Source organism: Lepus europaeus, chromosome 5, assembly GCF_033115175.1.
Source record: "Lepus europaeus isolate LE1 chromosome 5, mLepTim1.pri, whole genome shotgun sequence".
Lineage (NCBI taxonomy): Eukaryota > Metazoa > Chordata > Mammalia > Lagomorpha > Leporidae > Lepus > Lepus europaeus.
The window spans coordinates 115,126,521-115,144,494 of record NC_084831.1 but is presented as its reverse complement, the minus strand read 5'-3'; the positions used below and the strand labels follow the sequence as shown (position 1 = coordinate 115,144,494).

The window sequence follows — 17,974 nt, the reverse complement described above, 5'->3', positions numbered from 1 at the left end:
TCCTAGGCCATAGCAGAGAGCTGGACTGGGAGAGGAGCAGTTGGGACTAGAACCAGCGCCCATATGGGATTCCAGCGCTTCAGGCCAGGGCGTTAACCCACTGCGCCACAGTGCCAGCCCCAAGAAATAGTCTTGAACAGCTTAAATGCAAGATTTGACTTCATGTTTTCTGTTGAGTGCGTCTCCATGGCAATTTTCTTGTTCCCTAGCATCATTCTTGGGGGCTGATGTTGTCCCTTGTCCGTGTGTGTGGTTGCAGGTGAAGAAGTCAGGAAACCGTATCATGTTCCTTCTGGTGGACAAAGAAACTGAGAAACGGCACAGCGAGCAGAAGATGGAGTTCAGGAGAGAAGCGGCCAGTTTGAAGCTGCTGCCCCACCAGCCCCGCGTTGTGGAGATGAAGAAGGGAAGCAGTGGCTATGGTTTCTATCTGAAGGCAGGCCCAGAACAGAGAGGTAAGGCGCTAGAAGAGGAGCCCCAAACTTGGCAGTGTAACCAACTAGTTCTTCATCCAAACCTGACCCCAGCGATCCACTAGGCCCCCAGCTCCCTTCCAGATACGTGACGGGGGCCAGCAAGAGACTAGGAAGCACAGCTGGGTCAGTTTCTCCATCACATAGTGGGGCCTGACTTTGGGCCTCCCGAAATGTCCATAGGTGGGTGGTAAGGCAGAATTTGAGATATAGGGGTGAGTGTGCTGGTATATTGGCTTTCTGGGGGAAAAAAAGTCCTGATGTGTGATGTTTATTGACTTTCATGGTGTAAATACTCCCCTCTCACCATGTCTGATTTCAAGCTACCAACATGATGTCACTGAACACAGAATTGAAGTGTTGCCTGGCACTGGCTCCTGTGAGCTGGTGTGAGTGTGCTAGCCCCAGCACGCCCCTGGATCCAGGACAGAGGTGTGGGTCAGGGTCTGGGACTCGAACATGGCCAGGAAGTAGTCTTTCTTTTTTTATTTTTTAATTATTTATTTATTTTTAATTTTTTTTTTTGACAGGCAGAGTGGACAGTGAGAGAGAGAGACAGAGAGAAAGGTCTTCCTTTGCCATTGGTTCACCCTCTAATGGCCGCCGCAGCTGGCGCGTTGTGGCCAGCGCACCGCGCTGATCCAATGGCAGGAGCCAGGTGCTTCTCCTGGTCTCCCATGGGGTGCAGGGCCCAAGCACTTGGGCCATCCTCTACTGCACTCCCTAGCCACAGCAGAGAGCTGGCCTGGAAGAGGGGCAACCGGGACAGAATCGGTGCCCCGACCGGGACTAGAACCTGGTGTGCCGGCGCTGCAAGGTGGAGGATTAGCCCAGTGAGCCGCGGTGCCAGCTGGGAAGTAGTCTTTCTGCTTCCTTGTAACTAAAAGCAAAAGAACCAAGACCCTTTCTGGGAAGGCAAATACGTAATAGAATGCAGGTCAGACCATATGAGCTGGTATTCAGCTAGAAGTTTCTGTGTTTTCTATTATCTATATTTTACATCAATTCTTCAGATGTTAATTTTGTTCATATTATATAAAAGCACACTCACGGTCTTAGAAGTGAATAAGGCAAAAATTCTTCAGTCAAGGGGCCTGCTATTTAGTACAGGAGATAAGACAGTATGTCCATAACTGAAGGCAGGTGGGGTAAGTACCTTCATGCAGGGGCAGATAAAGTACTGAGGGAGCTGACGTTGGAGCAGACTTTTCCTACCAATAAGGTACTGGAAGGCTGCATGGTTGAGGTCACACTTGAACTTGTGCTTTTGTAGTCTGGATCAATTTGGCAAAACAGATGGAGCCAGGGCAAGCAAGGGCGTTCCAGGAAGGTAGGAGTGAGCCAAGCGGGGACACACAGGGCCAGGTGTTTGGCCTCTGATGTGTTGTACAATGGTCTGAGTTAGAAAGGGAGGTTGGAGAGAGCTGATGAGGGAACTTTGGTGCCTCAATGTCAGGTTGAGGAGTTGGGAATTGGCTCCTGAGTTGGTAAGGAGTTAAAAGTTCTTGGAACAGTGTGAGAGGGAAGGAAAAAAAAAATGGAGCTTCAGTGACTTGAGGGTTTTCAACTTCTCAGTTACGATGAATACATCTGCAAGAATTGTTGAAATGGAGGGCTTGGGAAGAGATGTGATGATTATGTGAAGTCCAATTGCTGTGGGATCCAACTCAGGACTGGTTATTTGCAAAGCCCATGCTCATTCTATTGCCCTGGGAATGCATGGTCAGACATGGCCTCCAAGGGATCTGGAGGCAGATCTGTGCTGGGAAGAACTGGGTGGTAAGAAGCTATAGCAAGACAGGTGGGATTCCACACAGGAACTAACGCAAACTGCCTTCAGGCTGGAGGGAGGGGGGCTAGGGAAGAGAAACGTATTGAGTATCAAGGCAGCACTGACGGACACGGCAGCTGACCAGTTACAGACGGTGGGTGCCAAGCGTGGGTGTTCCAAGGAGATGGTGTTCCGCTAACAGGTGGCCAGGAGGAAGGGCTTTGAAACGGGGAGAGGGCAGAAGTGATTTTTCATTTGAAGACATTACATCAGAGGGATTGATGAGGTGTCTTTTTGGAGATAGCCAGCAGCTAGCTGGGAAAGTGAGGCTGGAGCTTGTTAATATAGTGTGGAGGACAAGAACGTCTAAGAGGTATGGCGGCATTGATAAAGATAGCTGAAGTCAGCTAGAGGTGCATCCACTCAGGGTGTTCACGAAACACATTCAGAGTTGAACAGTTGACTGCTCTTAATACGCCAGCATGGGTCTCCTAGAGTCTGAAGTCTTTGGTTCCGTTCCGCATTCTTTGTTCCCCCTGCCTGTTTCCCCCTCAGTTCCTATATTTATTGCTTTCTATTTTCATGTCCCTTGGTTTCAGCTCATTATAACTGTCCTTCCCCCCCTTTTTACAGCTCAGTTTCTATATGAGACTTAAAAGGGTACATCATAAAGTTAGAAAGGCAGAATTAAAAGAAAGTTTATTGCGCTGCGAAAGTTTTTGAAATCCACACTTTTTTTTATTAAAGATTTATTTATTTATTTGAAAGTCAGTTACACATGGAGAGAGAGAGAGAGAGAGAGAGAGAGAGAGAGAGAGAGAGAGAGAGAGAGAGAGAGGTCTCCCATCTGCTGGTTCACTCCCCATCTGGCCGCAGTGGCTGGAGCTGTGCTGATCCAAAGCCAGGAGCCTCCTCCAGGTCTCCCGCACAGGTGCAGGGGCCCAAGGACCTCGGTGGGCTATCCTCCACTGCTTTCCCAGGCCACAGCAGAGAGCTGGATCAGAAGTGGAACAACTGAGACTCAGCTGGCGCTCGTACGGGATGCTGGCACTGCAGACGGCGGCCTTACCTGCTACACCACAGCGCCAGCCCCATCTATACTTTTTCATAGTAGATGCTTGCTTTCCATGAAAGTTTTGGAGACCCCTCATGTGGCTACACGTTTGCCAGTTGACTTCTGGGGAACCTGGTGACTCCTGGTGCTTACTGCTAGTTAGTCAAGATTGAATGTCAGGTACTTCTAGGGACGAGATGACATTCTCACTGTTGCTGGCTGGGTGTGCTCTTGGAGGGAGTTCTGAGCAGGAAATGGAGCTGCTTATAGGAAGGAGGGACAGCAGCTGTCCTCTGCTTGTGTTTTAGATCTACTGCATCAGGGCCTTGGACTCCAGCAGAAATCTCAAAGTGTGTTAGGGGCAAACACTTTCTGATAATCTATTTTTTTGTGTGGGGGAGGGTAGGACAAATCATCAAGGACATAGATTCTGGAAGTCCAGCAGAGGCAGCTGGCTTGAAGAACAATGACCTGGTAATTGCTGTCAACGGCAAGTCTGTGGAAGCCCTTGATCATGACGGTGTGGTGGAAGTGATTAAAAAGGGTGGAGATCAGACTTCACTGCTGGTGGTGGACAAAGAGGCGGACAGCATGTATAGACTGGTAAGTAATTCAGGCCCCATCCCATGTTCACGCAGTAGGATTGGGCCCACTCACTCATATACTCAAACTCTGGGATGAGTTCCTAACTTGTTCCTTACATTGGAAGAATGTAACAATCCTTAAGGCTGAATTGAAGCTCAAATTGGTACTGGAGAGAGAATGCCAAGTGAGTGGTAGATGGATTTTAAGTGTTTAGACTTAAGATTTTGAAGGAGCAGGTGTTCTGTCTAGCAGTTAAGTGCCTGTGTCCAGTATCAGTGCCTGGGTACGATCACCAGCTGCGGCTCTAGACTCCTGCTGATGCAGACCTGGAGACAGTGGTAGTGTCCTCCGTGTTTGGGTTCTGGCCAGCCATGTGGGAAACCTGGGCCCCATTCCTAACTCTAGCCCTTTCACACATCTAGGGTGTGAACTAGTGGGTGGGAGCTCTCTCTCAAATAAATTAAACATTTTTGGGGGGGCGTTGTGGCATAGTGGGTTAAGCCATTGTTTGTGACACTGGGATTCCATATGGGTATTAGTTTGAGTCCTGGATGCTCCACTTTCAATCCAGCTTCCTGCTAACGTGTTTGGGAAAGCAGCAGAAGATGGTCCAAGTGCTTGGGCCCCGGCACTCACATGGGAGACCTGGAAGAAGCTCCTGGCTCCCAGCTTCAGCCTGGCCCAGTCCTTGCCATTGTGGCCATTTGGGGAATAAACCAGTGGATGGAAGATCTCTGTGTGCCTTATGTAACACTGCTTTTCAAATAAATAGATTAATAAATCCTTTAAAAATGATTTGGAAAGAATCTGAATATAACTGCCAAAGTTACTCTTGGTGATCTGAGAAAAATCTATGGAGAACAGGAACTTAAAGAGCCAGTGCTATGGCATAGCAGGTTAAGCTGCTGCCTGTGGCACCAGCTTCCCATATGGGCACCAGTTTGTGTCCTGGCTGCTCCTCTTCCAATCCAGCTTCCTGCTGATGGCCTGGGAAAGCAGCAGATGACTCAAGTGTTTGGGCCCCTGCATCCACATGGGAGACCAGGAAGAAGCTCCAGGCTTCAGCCTGGCTCAGTAGCCATCTGGGGAGTGAACTAGTGGATATATATATATATATATTTTTTTTTTCTCTATCCCTCTTTCTGTATAACTCTTTCAAATAAACCTCTTTTTTTTTTTTTTAAATAATAGGAACTTAGGAATAAACATAGCCTTAACTTCCTAAAGTAGAGAATAATTGGATTTTAAACTGTAGATCAGTAAATTCCATCAATGTCTGAAGAGACTAGAGAGAATTATTAAACAGGATCTAAATCCTTTGCAAAAGAAGGGACCAAAAAGAGATTCATCAAGACCAAGTTGACTCCAACTATTTTTACTTCCTCTTAGCAACTTTTTTTTTTTTTTTTTGACAGGCAGAGTGGACAGTGAGAGAGAGACAGAGAGAAAGGTCTTCCTTTTGCCGTTGGTTCACCCTCCAATGGCCACCGCGGCCGGCGCACTGTGGCCGGCGCACCACACTAATCCCAAGACAGGAGCCAGGTGCTTCTGGTCTCCCATGGGGTGCAGGGCCCAAGCACATGGGCCATCCTCCACTGCACTCCCGGGCCATAGCAGAGAGCTGGCCTGGAAGAGGGGCAACCGGGACAGAATCCGGCACCCCAACCGGGACTAGAACCTGGTGTGCCGGCGCCACAAGGCGGAGGATTAGCCTGTTGAGCCACGGCGCCGGCCTCTCTTAGTAACTTTTTTGAAAGATTTTATTTGAAAGGCAGAGTGACAGAGAAAGAGGATGCATGCGTGCATGAGAAAGAAAGATTCCTTTCATCCACTGGTTCAATGACTGCAACAGTCAGGTCTGGGCCAGGTAAAGCCAGGAGTCTGAGACTCCAACTGGGTCTCCCACATGGATGGCAGGGGTTCAAGTACTTGGGTCACCTTCTGCTGAATTTCCAGGCTCATAAGCGCAAGTGGAGTGGGAAGGACTCGAACTGACGCTCCGATGTGGGGTACCAATGTTGCAAGTGGTGGCTTAAACCTGCTGTGCCAAAATGCCAGCCCCCTCTTAGCAACTGTTAATCATAACACCTACTATTTGCATATTTTAAGGTTTCACAGCACTTATTTTACCATAGGAACTGAGGTTCAGATTAGTTTAATCATCATTGGAGGGAATTTTAAGCACCATCTGCCTGCTGGGTGTTGGTCATAGAGATGAGAGCAAGATAAGAAGTTCTTGTTCTAGGTGCTACAGTCATAGAAGCTTCCAAAAGGACATTAGAGGATATATAAGGAGGAACGGTGTGGGTGGTGAAGTTAGTCCCTTTTCACAGGTTAGGAAACAAACTTAGAGCAACCAAGTGATGTGCTTAATAAAGACTGAAACCATTACTTGAACCCAAGTCCTTGGACTTTTAATTCCTTATACCATACTCCTTGGCACATTTTGATAAGATATTTCAAGGTAATTGTGGAAGCAAGATGAAAGGGTGAAGGGGATGACAGAAAAATCAATGGGTTTTCAGCAAGCTGAGCAGTCATTCCTAGAGAACAGTTGTTCCTGGAACCATGTAGAGAAGTCTCCAATGGTATGCCACTTGTTTCTATCCTAAACTGGTTTATTACATTTGAATGGAGACATGGAGAATGTATTGAACCTACTTATGGATAAAATGCTGATAGATAAAAATACTTTGGACAGTATAATATTCAAAAATATCTAGGATGCAAAGAATAAAACCCACAAGATGAAGTTTAAATAGGGGTACATTTAAAGTAGCATACTAACTTAAAAGCAAGTTGTATGAGAATCAAATGGTGAGCCCTGATCTGCTGACTACAGAAAAGGACCAGAAGCTTAATGATACTCCAAGTAGCAGCCCCACCCAAAAAAGGCAACATACTTACTTAAGGATTTATATATTTATTTGAAAGGCAATGTGAAAGGAGAGGGAGTGAGAGAGATCTTCCATCCACTGCTTCATTCCCCAAATGGCCACAACAGCCGGGTCTAGACCAAGTTGAAGCCAGGAGCCAAGAACTCCATCCAGGATTCCAAATAAAGGCAATGTGAAAGGAGAGGGAGTGAGAGAGATCTTCCATCCACTGCTTCATTCCCCAAGTGGCCACAACAGCCGGGTCTAGACCAAGTTGAAGCCAGGAGCCAAGAACTCCATCCAGGACTCCCAAGTGGGTGTGAGGGACCCAAGTGCTTGGATGGTCATCCACTGCCTCCCAGATGCCTTAGGAGGAAGGCGGATCGGAGGCATGGAGTAGCCAGGACTTAGACTGGCACTTTGGTATGGGATGTGGGCTTCCCCAGCGGAAGCTTAACCTGCTGTCCCGCAATGCCCCCTGCTCCAAAAGCAATTTAAAGTTAGCTCAATTGATACTTGGCTTCTGAGGAGGATAATCTGACTTTCCTGATTTGGCTACATTATACTGGAATTAGTAGTAATGTCACTTTGGACAAGTTAGCCACGGTGCCTCAGTTTCCTTAGTTGTAACATGGGGCTAGCTACTGTAAAGAGTGGCTGTGAAAGTTAAATGAGTCAGTGTTTAGAGCTTACAGAATAATGCCTCACACATGTTATGTTAAAGCTCTCAGAAGCAGACACAATATTGCTTAGAGAGCCAGTGACAAGGTAACCAGGGGATGAGGTTTTGGAAACTGCCGTATGTTTGGCTTGAATAAGCATGGACTTTGGAGAAGAGAGCATCTTCAAGTATTTGAAAGGTTATTGCATATGAGATTTCTTTTTGTTGAGATTTTCAATACAGTACAGCTGGGCCAAATGGAGAAGCTATAGGCAGTTAGCTTTGGGCTAAGAACAACGGAAGCTGCCAGAAATGGGATGAGTCAGTTCTGCAGAGTGGTAAGCTCCCTCCCTGTGGGCAGAAATGTCAAGCAGAAGTGGGTGCCCACTGCGCCAGGTGTTCTAATGGGGATCCTGCCATTGACTCCCTTCTAACTCTTCCCAATACCACAACATTATGATCACAGAATGACTTAACTCTAACTTTTCTGGTGGTGTTAATAGTGAACTTTGTTCCATGAAGATATCTGCCCATCCTCTTCTTGCTCCCTTCCGTAAGAGTCATAGGTTGGGGGGTGGGGGTCAGCCCTTGATGTATTGGTAAGAGATACCTGTAACAGTACCTAGCACACACTAAGCACACACCAGATACCTACATATTCAAATGAAGAATGAACAGAAACTCATGAAATGTTCGAAGCTTTTTTTTTTTTTTTAAATGTTCTTGCTACTTTTTTCAAATATTATATGAAAAGCACAGTAAAAAAAGAATCTTTCATCCACTGGTTCACTCCACAAATGGCTGCAACAGCCAAAGCCAGGAGCCAGGAACTCCATCTGGGTCTCCCACATGGTTGGGAAAGGGCCCAAGCACTTGGGCCATCTTTCACTGCTTGCCCAGGTACAGCAGCAGGGAGCTGGATTGGAAGTGGAGCAACTGAGATGCAAACCAGCATTCCAATATGGGATGCTGGTACTGCAAGCAAGTGGCTTAGCCACTGGGCCACAGCACAGGTCTCAAGTGTTCACACTTTGATGTTGCTGTAATTTGCATCAAGAACAGCTGCTGTTCGTTGACTTCCTTGTTTAGGCAGGGCTGTTACTTTGGTATATGACGAGTCACTGATAATTTTCCACACTTTAAAGACTCCAGTATGGAACATTTATAAGTATATTGCTGAAAGGTCTGGAGTGAGTTGAACAGGGTAACGGAGGTTGTGCTGGTACTGTTCTTGCCACAGGAGATGTGGTCTTGTGGTTTAGCAAGCTAACTAGAGGACCCAAGATCTAATTTTAGGCTGCTGCAGTGTGATGTGAAGAGCACACACTGAGCTCACCTTCCGTTGCTTGACTGCCTAACAAGTCCGTGTCCTGCACATGGTGGGCAGCGATTTAACTGCTGACCCAGGATCACACGGCACCCAAATCTACCCTCTGACCCTCTCAACTGAATTCCATGGCCAGTGTGTGTGTGTGTTTTAAAGATTTACTTATTTGAGAGTTACACAGAGGTCAGGGAGAGAGGTCTTCTATCTGTTGCTTCACTCCCCAAGTTGGCTGCAACGGCTGGAGCTGTGCTGATCTGAAGCCAGGAGCTTCTGGGTCTTCCATGTGGATGCAGGGGCCCAAGGGTTTGGCCATCTTCTACTGCTTTCCCAAGCCATAGCAGAGAGCTAGATCAGAAGTGGAGCAGCAGGGTCTTGAATTGGTGCCCATATGGGATACCGACACTGCAGGTAGCAGCTTTACCTGCTGTGCCACAGTGCTGGCCCAACTAAGCTCTTTAAATACCTAAATCTTTAAAAGAAAATATTGGGAAGGCAGAGTTAGAGAGGTACAGAGATCTTCCATCCTCTGATTCACTCTCCAAATGGACACAATGGCCAGAGCTGGGCCTGTCTGAAGTCAGGAGCTTCCTCAGGGTCTCCATGTGGGTGGAGGGGCCCAAGGATTTGGGCAATCTTCTGCTGCTCTCCCAGACCATTAGTAGAGAGTTGGACTGGAAGTGGAATAGCCAGGACTCGAACTGGCACTCAAATAGGATGCTGGTGCAGCAGGCAGAGGCTTTACCCACTATGCCAGAGTGTCAGTCTCTAAGCTATTTTTTAAAGTAAATCCTTTCAATGTTCCTGTTTTTTTCTTTTACTTCCTAAATGACCACAATGGCCAGGGCTGGTCCAGGCTGAAGCCAGGAGCCTGGAACACCATCCATATCTTCCAGATGGGTGGCAGGGGCCCAAGTACTGTGCCATCCTCTGCTGCTTTCCCAGGCACATTAGCAGGGAGGAGGATCAGAAGCAGTATAGCTGGGACTCAAACTGCTGCTCCAATATAGACTGCTGGGGTTGCGGACAGCAGCTAAGCTTGCAGAGCCACAGTACTGGCCCCAATCTATTTTTTAAAAATCAACTATGTGTCCTGTTTCTCTATATATTATGATCATCATAGTTTTCTTCAAATGGAGTTAGGCTCTGAGAGTTAGGCTAAGCACTTGAAAATGGTGGCGAGTTTGACATAGTTACTGCTTATAACACATGGTAAAATGAGTACAACAGATCTCAGGACTGGAGTGGGCAGAGGCGATGGCAAGAAGCAAGTTGGTGTTTTTTTTAAAGATGCGTGACCATATGGTAACTGCTGCCCTCCTCCAATTATTAGAATGAGGGGTTTTCAAAAAGTTCATGGAATCCTCCGCTTTGCGGCGCCGGCACACCAGGTTCTAGTCCCGGTTGGGGCGCCGGATTCTATCCCGGTTGCCCCTCTTCCAGGCCAGCTCTCTGCTATGGCCCGGGAAGGCATTGGAGGATGGCCCAAGTGCTTGGGCCCTGCACCTGCATGGGAGACCAGAAGCACCTGGCTCCTGTCTTGGGATCAGCGCGATGTGCTGGCCGCAGCAGCCATTGGAGGGTGAACCAGCGGCAAAAGGAAGACCTTTCTCTCTGTCCCTCTCTCACTGTCCACTCTGTCAAAAAAAAAAAAAAAAAAAAAAAAGTTCATGGAAAATGTGTAGTATAAGAAAACTATGCATGAATTTCAATGTTCTCAAAATAATTTTTGATTTCATTTTCCTATGAACTTTTAGAATTACCCTTCTATAGACTGGTCTCTACTTACGGTCTTGAGTTTTGATAGTGATAAATGTTTTACATCCTCTGATGTGGTAAGGAGCTCTGAAACCATTGTACTGAACAGGAGGGGCCAGAAGGGGCTACTCTGCAGGAGCTCCTGCGCTCCTCACTGTTTGTCACTCCCAACAGGGGGTTGCAAGTGTCTTGTTCACTGTCGGGGAGCCAGAAGAAGCTAGCTAGTTCTGTCAGACTTCTTTGCAGTGGACAGTATATTCTGTACTGTTTTTCTTTTGTGCGTATTACTCCACGACCGAGCTCAAACTTTCCTCCTTCCCCTGGCTCAGGTGGTAGGGCAGTTTTATAATCAGGTATGTCTGGAAGCTGGGTAGAACATGTATGACACCCGCATAAATTAAGCCAGCATGTCTAATAGCCTACTCATACTTACAATTAAGTCAAATTTCCCTTTCTTTTCAAAAGGCTCATCTTTCTCCATTCCTCTACTATCAAAGTCAAGAACTGCCCAATGGTTCTGTCAAAGAGGTTGCAGCTCCTACCCCTGTTCCTCCGGAGGTCTCAAGTCCAGATCCTACAGAGGAAGCAGATCATAAGCCTAAACTCTGCAGGCTGGATAAAGGGGAAAATGGCTATGGCTTTCACTTAAATGCGATCCGGGGCCTGCCAGGCTCATTCGTCAAAGAGGTATGGTAACCCGGTTCCAGGTATGGTAATCCGGTTCCAGCAGCGCAAAGAACACAGACACAATTGGGGTAGTCTCATTTTCTACTCCCCACTGATGGCTTAGTAAAAAGCTTACTTTGGAGACCCAAATTTCACTTGGGTTCAGAAAAATGCTATCTTGTACCCCTTAAGTTAGCTATGAGTGCATTGTGAGAGCTTTTGCTACCCAAACATCTGGTCCACCTCATTGTCTCTCTAGACTCATTTACCCTGAAGAGTGAGTTGACATGACTAGTTGACATTCACTGTCAACCCTCCCTGCTGCTTCTGCGCATTTGGTGTAACGCCCACACCTTGGAGGCACCGACAGGGAGAGGATTATTCCTACAGCAGTAAAGGCTGGCAGCGTGGAAGGGGGACCTCTGAAACTTAATGCTGCCAGCCCAGAACACATACAACATGCCACTCAGTCACTGTTTGTAACACTGATCATTCAGGTATGGAAGTTGTGGCTTCCATGGCTAGAAAAGTATTAGAACATCTTTTTGGAAGTAATTCCATGGTTATGAGCAAATTCTTGAACTGGTCTATCTGAAGGAAAGTTCATCTCTCACATGCCCTTCTCCATGTTAGGAGCTGGTAACTCAGCACATCTCTTCACAGGTACAGAAGGGCAGCCCTGCTGACTCGGCTGGGTTGGAGGATGAGGATGTCATCATTGAAGTGAATGGGGTGAACGTGCTGGATGAACCCTATGAGAAGGTGGTGGACAGAATCCAAAGCAGTGGTGAAAATGTCACACTATTAGTCTGTGGAAAGAAGGCCTATGAATATTTCCAAGCTAAGAAAATCCCTATTGTTTCCTCCATGGCTCTTCCATTGGCTATACCTCCAGATTCCCAAGGAGTGTTGGCGGAATTGGAGTACAACTTGCACGAGGCAAAAGAACGAGTGAGTGGTGATGCATTTATTTCAGTGATCTAACTTTCTAAAGCCCCTAATCTGTGTTTATCAGACTTGTGACTATGTAAAGATAAGTTATTGTAGAAGAGACACTATAAAGACAATGAATTTCCCACTTTCATAGCATGCAGTTGACAGCAATTGCCTAGAGTTGATAAAAGTTTATCAAATTATAAAAGAACTTGAATCAGATCATCTAGCTATAAATTCTGTTATATTATCAGTCTCTATTTGCTCTCTGCTTTCCCACCTATAAAACAGGGAAAACTTGTAGTTTTAGCAGGATTAAGGCTATCAAAGTGCTTTGACAGTAAAAGATGGCCCAAGGCCTTTGGACCCTGCACCTGTGTGGGAGACAAGGAAGAAGCTCCTGGCTTTGGATCAGCGCAGCTCCGGCTGTTGCAGTCATCTGAGGAGTGAACCAGCAGATGGAAGATCTCTACCTCTCTAACCCATAAAATCTTTTTAAAAAAATGCTTTGAACACTGTGCTTGGCTCACGGTGTGAAAACAAATGGGGGTGGTCAGGGACAGTACTGTTCTTACGTAACTGGCGTGTGTTACAGCTTCATTAGTAGGAACACTTAGTCCTGCCATATGAGTACTTCAAAAACGTCATGGAAAATGGAAGGTACACATTTTTTTTATAGCAAGTGTAAAATGTGTATTATGAAAAAACTAAGCATGGACTTTAAAATCTTTTTTGCACTAAATAAACTTTCAATTCTATTTTCCATAAACTTCTTGAAACACCCTTGTATATACAGATTATATAAATTCCTTGGTAAACTTCAGTTTGATATTTTGAAAGATTTTTATTTGGAAAGCAGAAGATATCTCATTCTATCTGTTGCTTCACTTCCAAATGGCTGCAGTGGCTGGGGCTGGTCCAGGCTGTAGCTAGGGGATTGGAAGTCCATTAGGGTCTCTCATATAGGTGGTGGGGGCCTAAATATTTGGACCATTTTCTGCTACTTTCCCAGTCACACTACCAGGGAGCTGGATTGGAAGCAGAGCAGTTGGTTGGGCCTTTAACAAACACTCCACTAGTGGATGACAGTGTCACAGGCAGACTTAACGTGCATCCATAATGCTGGCCCCTCAGGCTGACTGGTATTTTTGTCCAGCTTCTTATAGATGAAGCTGAGGTCTAAAAGTGAACTGTCTTATCCAAGTTCATAAGGGACATTTATGTCAAAGCCAGGATTCTAAAAGTTTAATTCACTATGCTTCCATTATATTCTGATTCATAATATATAACAAATGCTCATTTTAATGAACACACACAACAGCTACTGATCTTGTATGCTGAAATGCTTAACATTTGTCTTTAAAGATTTATAATTCCTGTCAATTATAGTGTCGTGCTACTATGTCCACAGTAAGGAATCTGTGCAAGTTGGAAACAAAGCCCAGTATAGCATTTAGGTCATTCCTCTTAAGGTATTCACACTTATAAATCCTTTATTTTCTTTTGCACAGGCGCACAGTACAGCTTCAAATTCTTCTTCCAATTCTGAAGATACCAAGCTGTAATGAGAACAGATTATGGCTTTGGCTGATAGCTGTTTCTGGATATTTAATAATCCTTTAAGGAACGAGCTGCCACCTGTCTATTGTCTGTTAGAGAACTCCTCTGGGAACCACTCATCGCATCGGATTGTCTTCTGCTCTCATTTGTCTGAGGGGCTGCTATTGCAGATGGCTTATTTATGGGTAACTTAGGAAGAATTATGGCAGGAGCCAGATTCTTTTTATGTGATCTCTTCCCAGCTTCAACTTAACTTCCTTTCTTTGTATGATGATATCTCTTACCTTTACGAGTTGCTCGAGCACCAAAGATGATTTGTAAATCTGTGAGAACTGCTAATTAAGATATCTAAGGTATCTAAGTCCAGTACAATTATGCTTTTGTAACAATGTTGTGGTTACTAGAATAAATACTATTAAAGATGCCTTCCGAGTATGCTTGAGACTGGTATCACCTAAAGAGAGCTCTTGTTTGGATCAATGTCTTTGTTTTAATTTCAGAAACACAATAACACACAGAATAAGACCTTAGTAGGAAGAGGAGACTTCAAGAGAACAATATTCAGGATTTTCTTAAACCATCCTTCTGAACATTCTAAAAACTTCCTAGCATCTACCTAGATAGATGAAGAAAATGTGTTCTAGGATAGAGAAGTCTTATTCCAGTTAATTTTACTCCATAGCATGGTGGCGAGAAAATAATGAAAAGGAAATCCAGAAAAGTGACATTTGTAGAATCTATTTCAGTTGTATACCATCCCTCTCCCAGAAAAGAACAGAGTTCTTGCTTATTCTAACAGGACAGGGGAATACATGTGGGATGCTAACTTGGGTAACACAAACTAATACTGACGTGTACTCGATAAAATGAATGTAGGACCAAAGCGTCATAATCTGATTTTAATGGGAAAGCTACAGCCTTCTCCATGTGAGCATTGACTTAAAACAGAAATCCAACGTATTTGAGCCAGTTACCACAGACATCTCTTGCCCCAGAGTTCATGTGTTTCCCCCCAACCCTCACTCCCACCTGGCCTGAGGCTAAAATCCACACAGAACGCTTTCTGCTGAGGACTGCCTGGAGTTACTCCTGCTCAAGGCCTAGTTGATGCTACTCCCGATCTCGGAATCATCTCTGGAGGAAGGCCTATGCTGAAGGTACAATATGCTGCCACAGCATCTTGTTTAAGCCCTGGTCCTCTCCACTTTCCCTCTTCAATCCAAATTCAGATTCTATTGGTCACTATCAGTAACAGCCTGAGTTCAAGGTGCCATATGCTTCTCTGGGGCCTGTTTGTGAGCCAAATAGAGGAAGAGTATGCTGGAAAGCGCGCTGACGAGGAAGATCACATCAAACCAGCGGTGATAGAAGTTGAACTGCAGTTCTCCAAGGACTTCAGTGATTATGGTGCGGTATTCCACAGGCATGCTCATCCGGATCAGTAGCACAGAAGAGACGAAGTACATGCCCTGGCAGTCAAAGAAGTTAATACAGGAGTTATGGTGAACGTAGTAGGGGGCAGGTCCAGGGGAATTGTTAAATTCTTTAGAACACATTTGGGGCATTTTACAAAGCTAGTTCATTAAACTTACCATTATCTGTGCTAACAACAGGACAATGACATTGGAGGATTTACTGCTGGAGATGGCATAAAAAAACTGTCAAGAAAGGGAAGAGAGATGAACTTGTGTAGTAGTACTAGATTCCTGTGTCATGGGCAATAAGTCACATGGTTAACCTTTAACTAAAAGTGTCTCTTGCACGCCACATCCTGTATAGAAGAACTCAGATGATTAGGGCTACAAAGAAGAGATGGATGACTGAGAAAGTTAAAACCACCAACTTCCTCTTGGGGAAATTAAGTATTTCATTGGAACATATGAAAATTCCTTTCACTATCAAATTTCAGAAACTGATGGAAACCATCTTAACATCCCTGTAAAACATTAACACATAACTCTAGGCCCCTCTAACCATCTGTGGGTGTTTCTAGATTTCTGAGCTCTTTCTGCAGTCGTGCTAGATATCTGGAGATCCCTTCTTGTCTCAAACTCTTCTCTTTCAAACAGCTCTTGCATCTTGAGATTTTTACCTCTTCTACCAGAGGACTCTTTCTACATCAATGAAGCCTGCCTACATTAATCAGAAAATAGCTGAATATTCTACTGTGCCCTTATTTCTCTAAAATTGGGCTTTTATAATTATTCTAATCTCAAAGATCTGTCTCATTCATTTATTCCCATTATATCATAAGCCAGGCTCTATTCTAGATGCTGGTGATATACAAGTGAACAAAACAGATACTTATCCTATTACCTCTGGTAAATGTTCTTATCTGTGATTAGCATATACACTATTATTAATTTACATAGTAGTTTAACTTTTTAAAAATTCTGGGGGCTTGGCCGGTGCCGTGGCTCACTAGGCTAACCCTCCGCCTGCAGCGCCGGCACACCAGGTTCTAGTCTCGGTCGGGGCATCAGATTCTGTCCCGGTTGCTCCTCTTCCAGTCCAGCTCTCTGGTGTGGCCCAAGTGCTTGGGCCCTGCACCCGCATGGGAGACCAGGAGAAGCACCTGGCTCCTGCCTTCGGATCAGCGCGGTGCGCTGGCCGCAGCAGCCATTGGAGGGTGAACCAACAGCAAAAAGGAAGACCTTTCTCTCTCTCTCTCTCACTGTCTAACTCTGCCTGTCAAACAAACAAAAAAAATTCTGGGGGCTGGTGTCATGGTACAGTGGGTTAAGCCACCACTCATGACATCAGAATCCCGTGAGTGCCAGTTGGAGTCCCGGCTATCCACTTCCAATCCAGCTCCCAGTTAATACATCTGGGAAAGCAGTGGAAGATGGCGGCAATGCTTAGGTCCCTGCACCCACACAGGAGACCCAGAAGAAGCTCCTGGCTTTGGCCTGGCCTGGCCCAGCCCTGCCCATTGTTGTCATTTGGAGAATGAACCAGTGGGTGGAATATATCTTTTTTTCTTTATCTCTGCCTTTCAAAAAAATGTATCTTTAAAACTTCAGGAGGTAGAAATCTTAATTAGATAAAATGACCTCATAGTGCTACATGTAATTCAACAAATGAGAAGTACTTTTCAATGTTCTGATAGAAACATACCTTGGTAAGCGTGATCAGCAATCCTCTGATGGATGTGACAATGATAATTCCAACCAGAATGAAGGAAATGTGTTGGGACCAGAACTTCACCTGTGCTCATAACAAAGAACAAAAATCTGTTAAATCTCCTCCGTTGAGTGACGTGTGAAAGCTTTTTTTTTGGGGGGGTGGGGGTAAAGATTTATTTATTTGAAAGGCAGAGTTACAGAGAGACAGAAGGAGGGACAGAGAATCATTCCATCCACGAAAGTTCACTCCTTAAACGGCTGCAATGGCTGGCGCTCGGCCAGGCTGAAGCCAGGAGCTTCTTCTGAATTTCCTATTTGGGTGCAGGGGCCAAACACTTGGGCCATCTTCTGCTGCTTTCTCATGTGCATCAGCAGGGAGCTGGATTGGAAGTGGAGCAGCTGGGACTTGAACCAGTGCCCTATGGGATGCCAGCACTGCAGATGGCAGCTTAACACCCCTGTGCCGCAGTGCATGCCCCTAAGATGTATTCTAATTACATATGTGACTGTGAAATGGAATTTCATGAGAACACCTACCTAAGAGATGGAGGAAAGTAAGTAAATGGTGAATGAAACACCTGTAGGAAAACTTCAATCTTAATTAGCAGATTGAATTAAAGGGCAGAAGAAGGCAAGTACAGTGAAGTGATGACAACACTAATAAATCAGAAAATACCCAGACCTAATGATATAGCTTTTCTGTATAAAAATTAAAAGGAAACTAACTCAACAGTAGCTTGATTGCTTTTAATATCTATGAATGATAGTTCTCTGATCACTTAAAACTTTTATAATAGACATTCCCAGCTAAGTTCTACAAAATAGCTTAACTTCATCTGAAACACATGATAACTTTTTCTCCTCCTACAAAAACAAATAAACCCAATCTTTAAAAAACAAACAAACCCAACACAGTTGACAGTTACTATCTTTAGCCAAAGGTCCATATGAATGAATTGATAAAAGATAATTTCTTATACCAGAAATAATTTCAGTGCCAATTTTAAAACTATTTTAGCTCTAATTTGTAAATTTCTACTAGGGGAATCAAAGGTGAGTTGTGTGTTTGAAAAGCTCACTAAATATGACAGAGAGAGGTATCTGAATACTTAGTGGTGAGAAACTGGTAAAGTGGTAACGTCTACAGAGAAATAGCTATGACAATCATAAGTACCAGTTTTTACTTAT

At 45.0% G+C, this 17,974-nt stretch overlaps 2 protein-coding genes across 6 annotated transcripts in view; one reads left to right on the top strand and one right to left on the bottom strand.

The window, feature by feature from the left end:
• PDZK1 (PDZ domain containing 1) overlaps positions 1-14,086 on the top strand; it is an 84,430-nt gene extending 70,344 nt beyond the window's left edge. For all 4 annotated transcript variants that reach the window (XM_062192118.1, XM_062192117.1, XM_062192116.1 and 1 more), the window contains exons 5-9: positions 260-455; positions 3,705-3,901; positions 10,968-11,189; positions 11,832-12,119; positions 13,613-14,086. In XM_062192118.1, the coding sequence (XP_062048102.1) occupies positions 260-455; positions 3,705-3,901; positions 10,968-11,189; positions 11,832-12,119; positions 13,613-13,666 (957 nt within the window). In that variant the 3' untranslated portion in view covers positions 13,667-14,086. The remainder of the gene's footprint in view (positions 1-259; positions 456-3,704; positions 3,902-10,967; positions 11,190-11,831; positions 12,120-13,612) is intronic.
• Positions 14,087-14,547: 461 nt separating this feature from the next.
• GPR89A (G protein-coupled receptor 89A) overlaps positions 14,548-17,974 on the bottom strand; it is a 63,497-nt gene continuing 60,070 nt past the window's right edge. For both annotated transcript variants that reach the window (XM_062192119.1, XM_062192120.1), the window contains 3 exons: positions 16,779-16,868; positions 15,254-15,319; positions 14,548-15,130 (listed from right to left, as the gene is read on the bottom strand). In XM_062192119.1, coding sequence (XP_062048103.1) covers positions 14,924-15,130; positions 15,254-15,319; positions 16,779-16,868 — 363 coding nt within the window. In that variant the 3' untranslated portion in view covers positions 14,548-14,923. The remainder of the gene's footprint in view (positions 15,131-15,253; positions 15,320-16,778; positions 16,869-17,974) is intronic.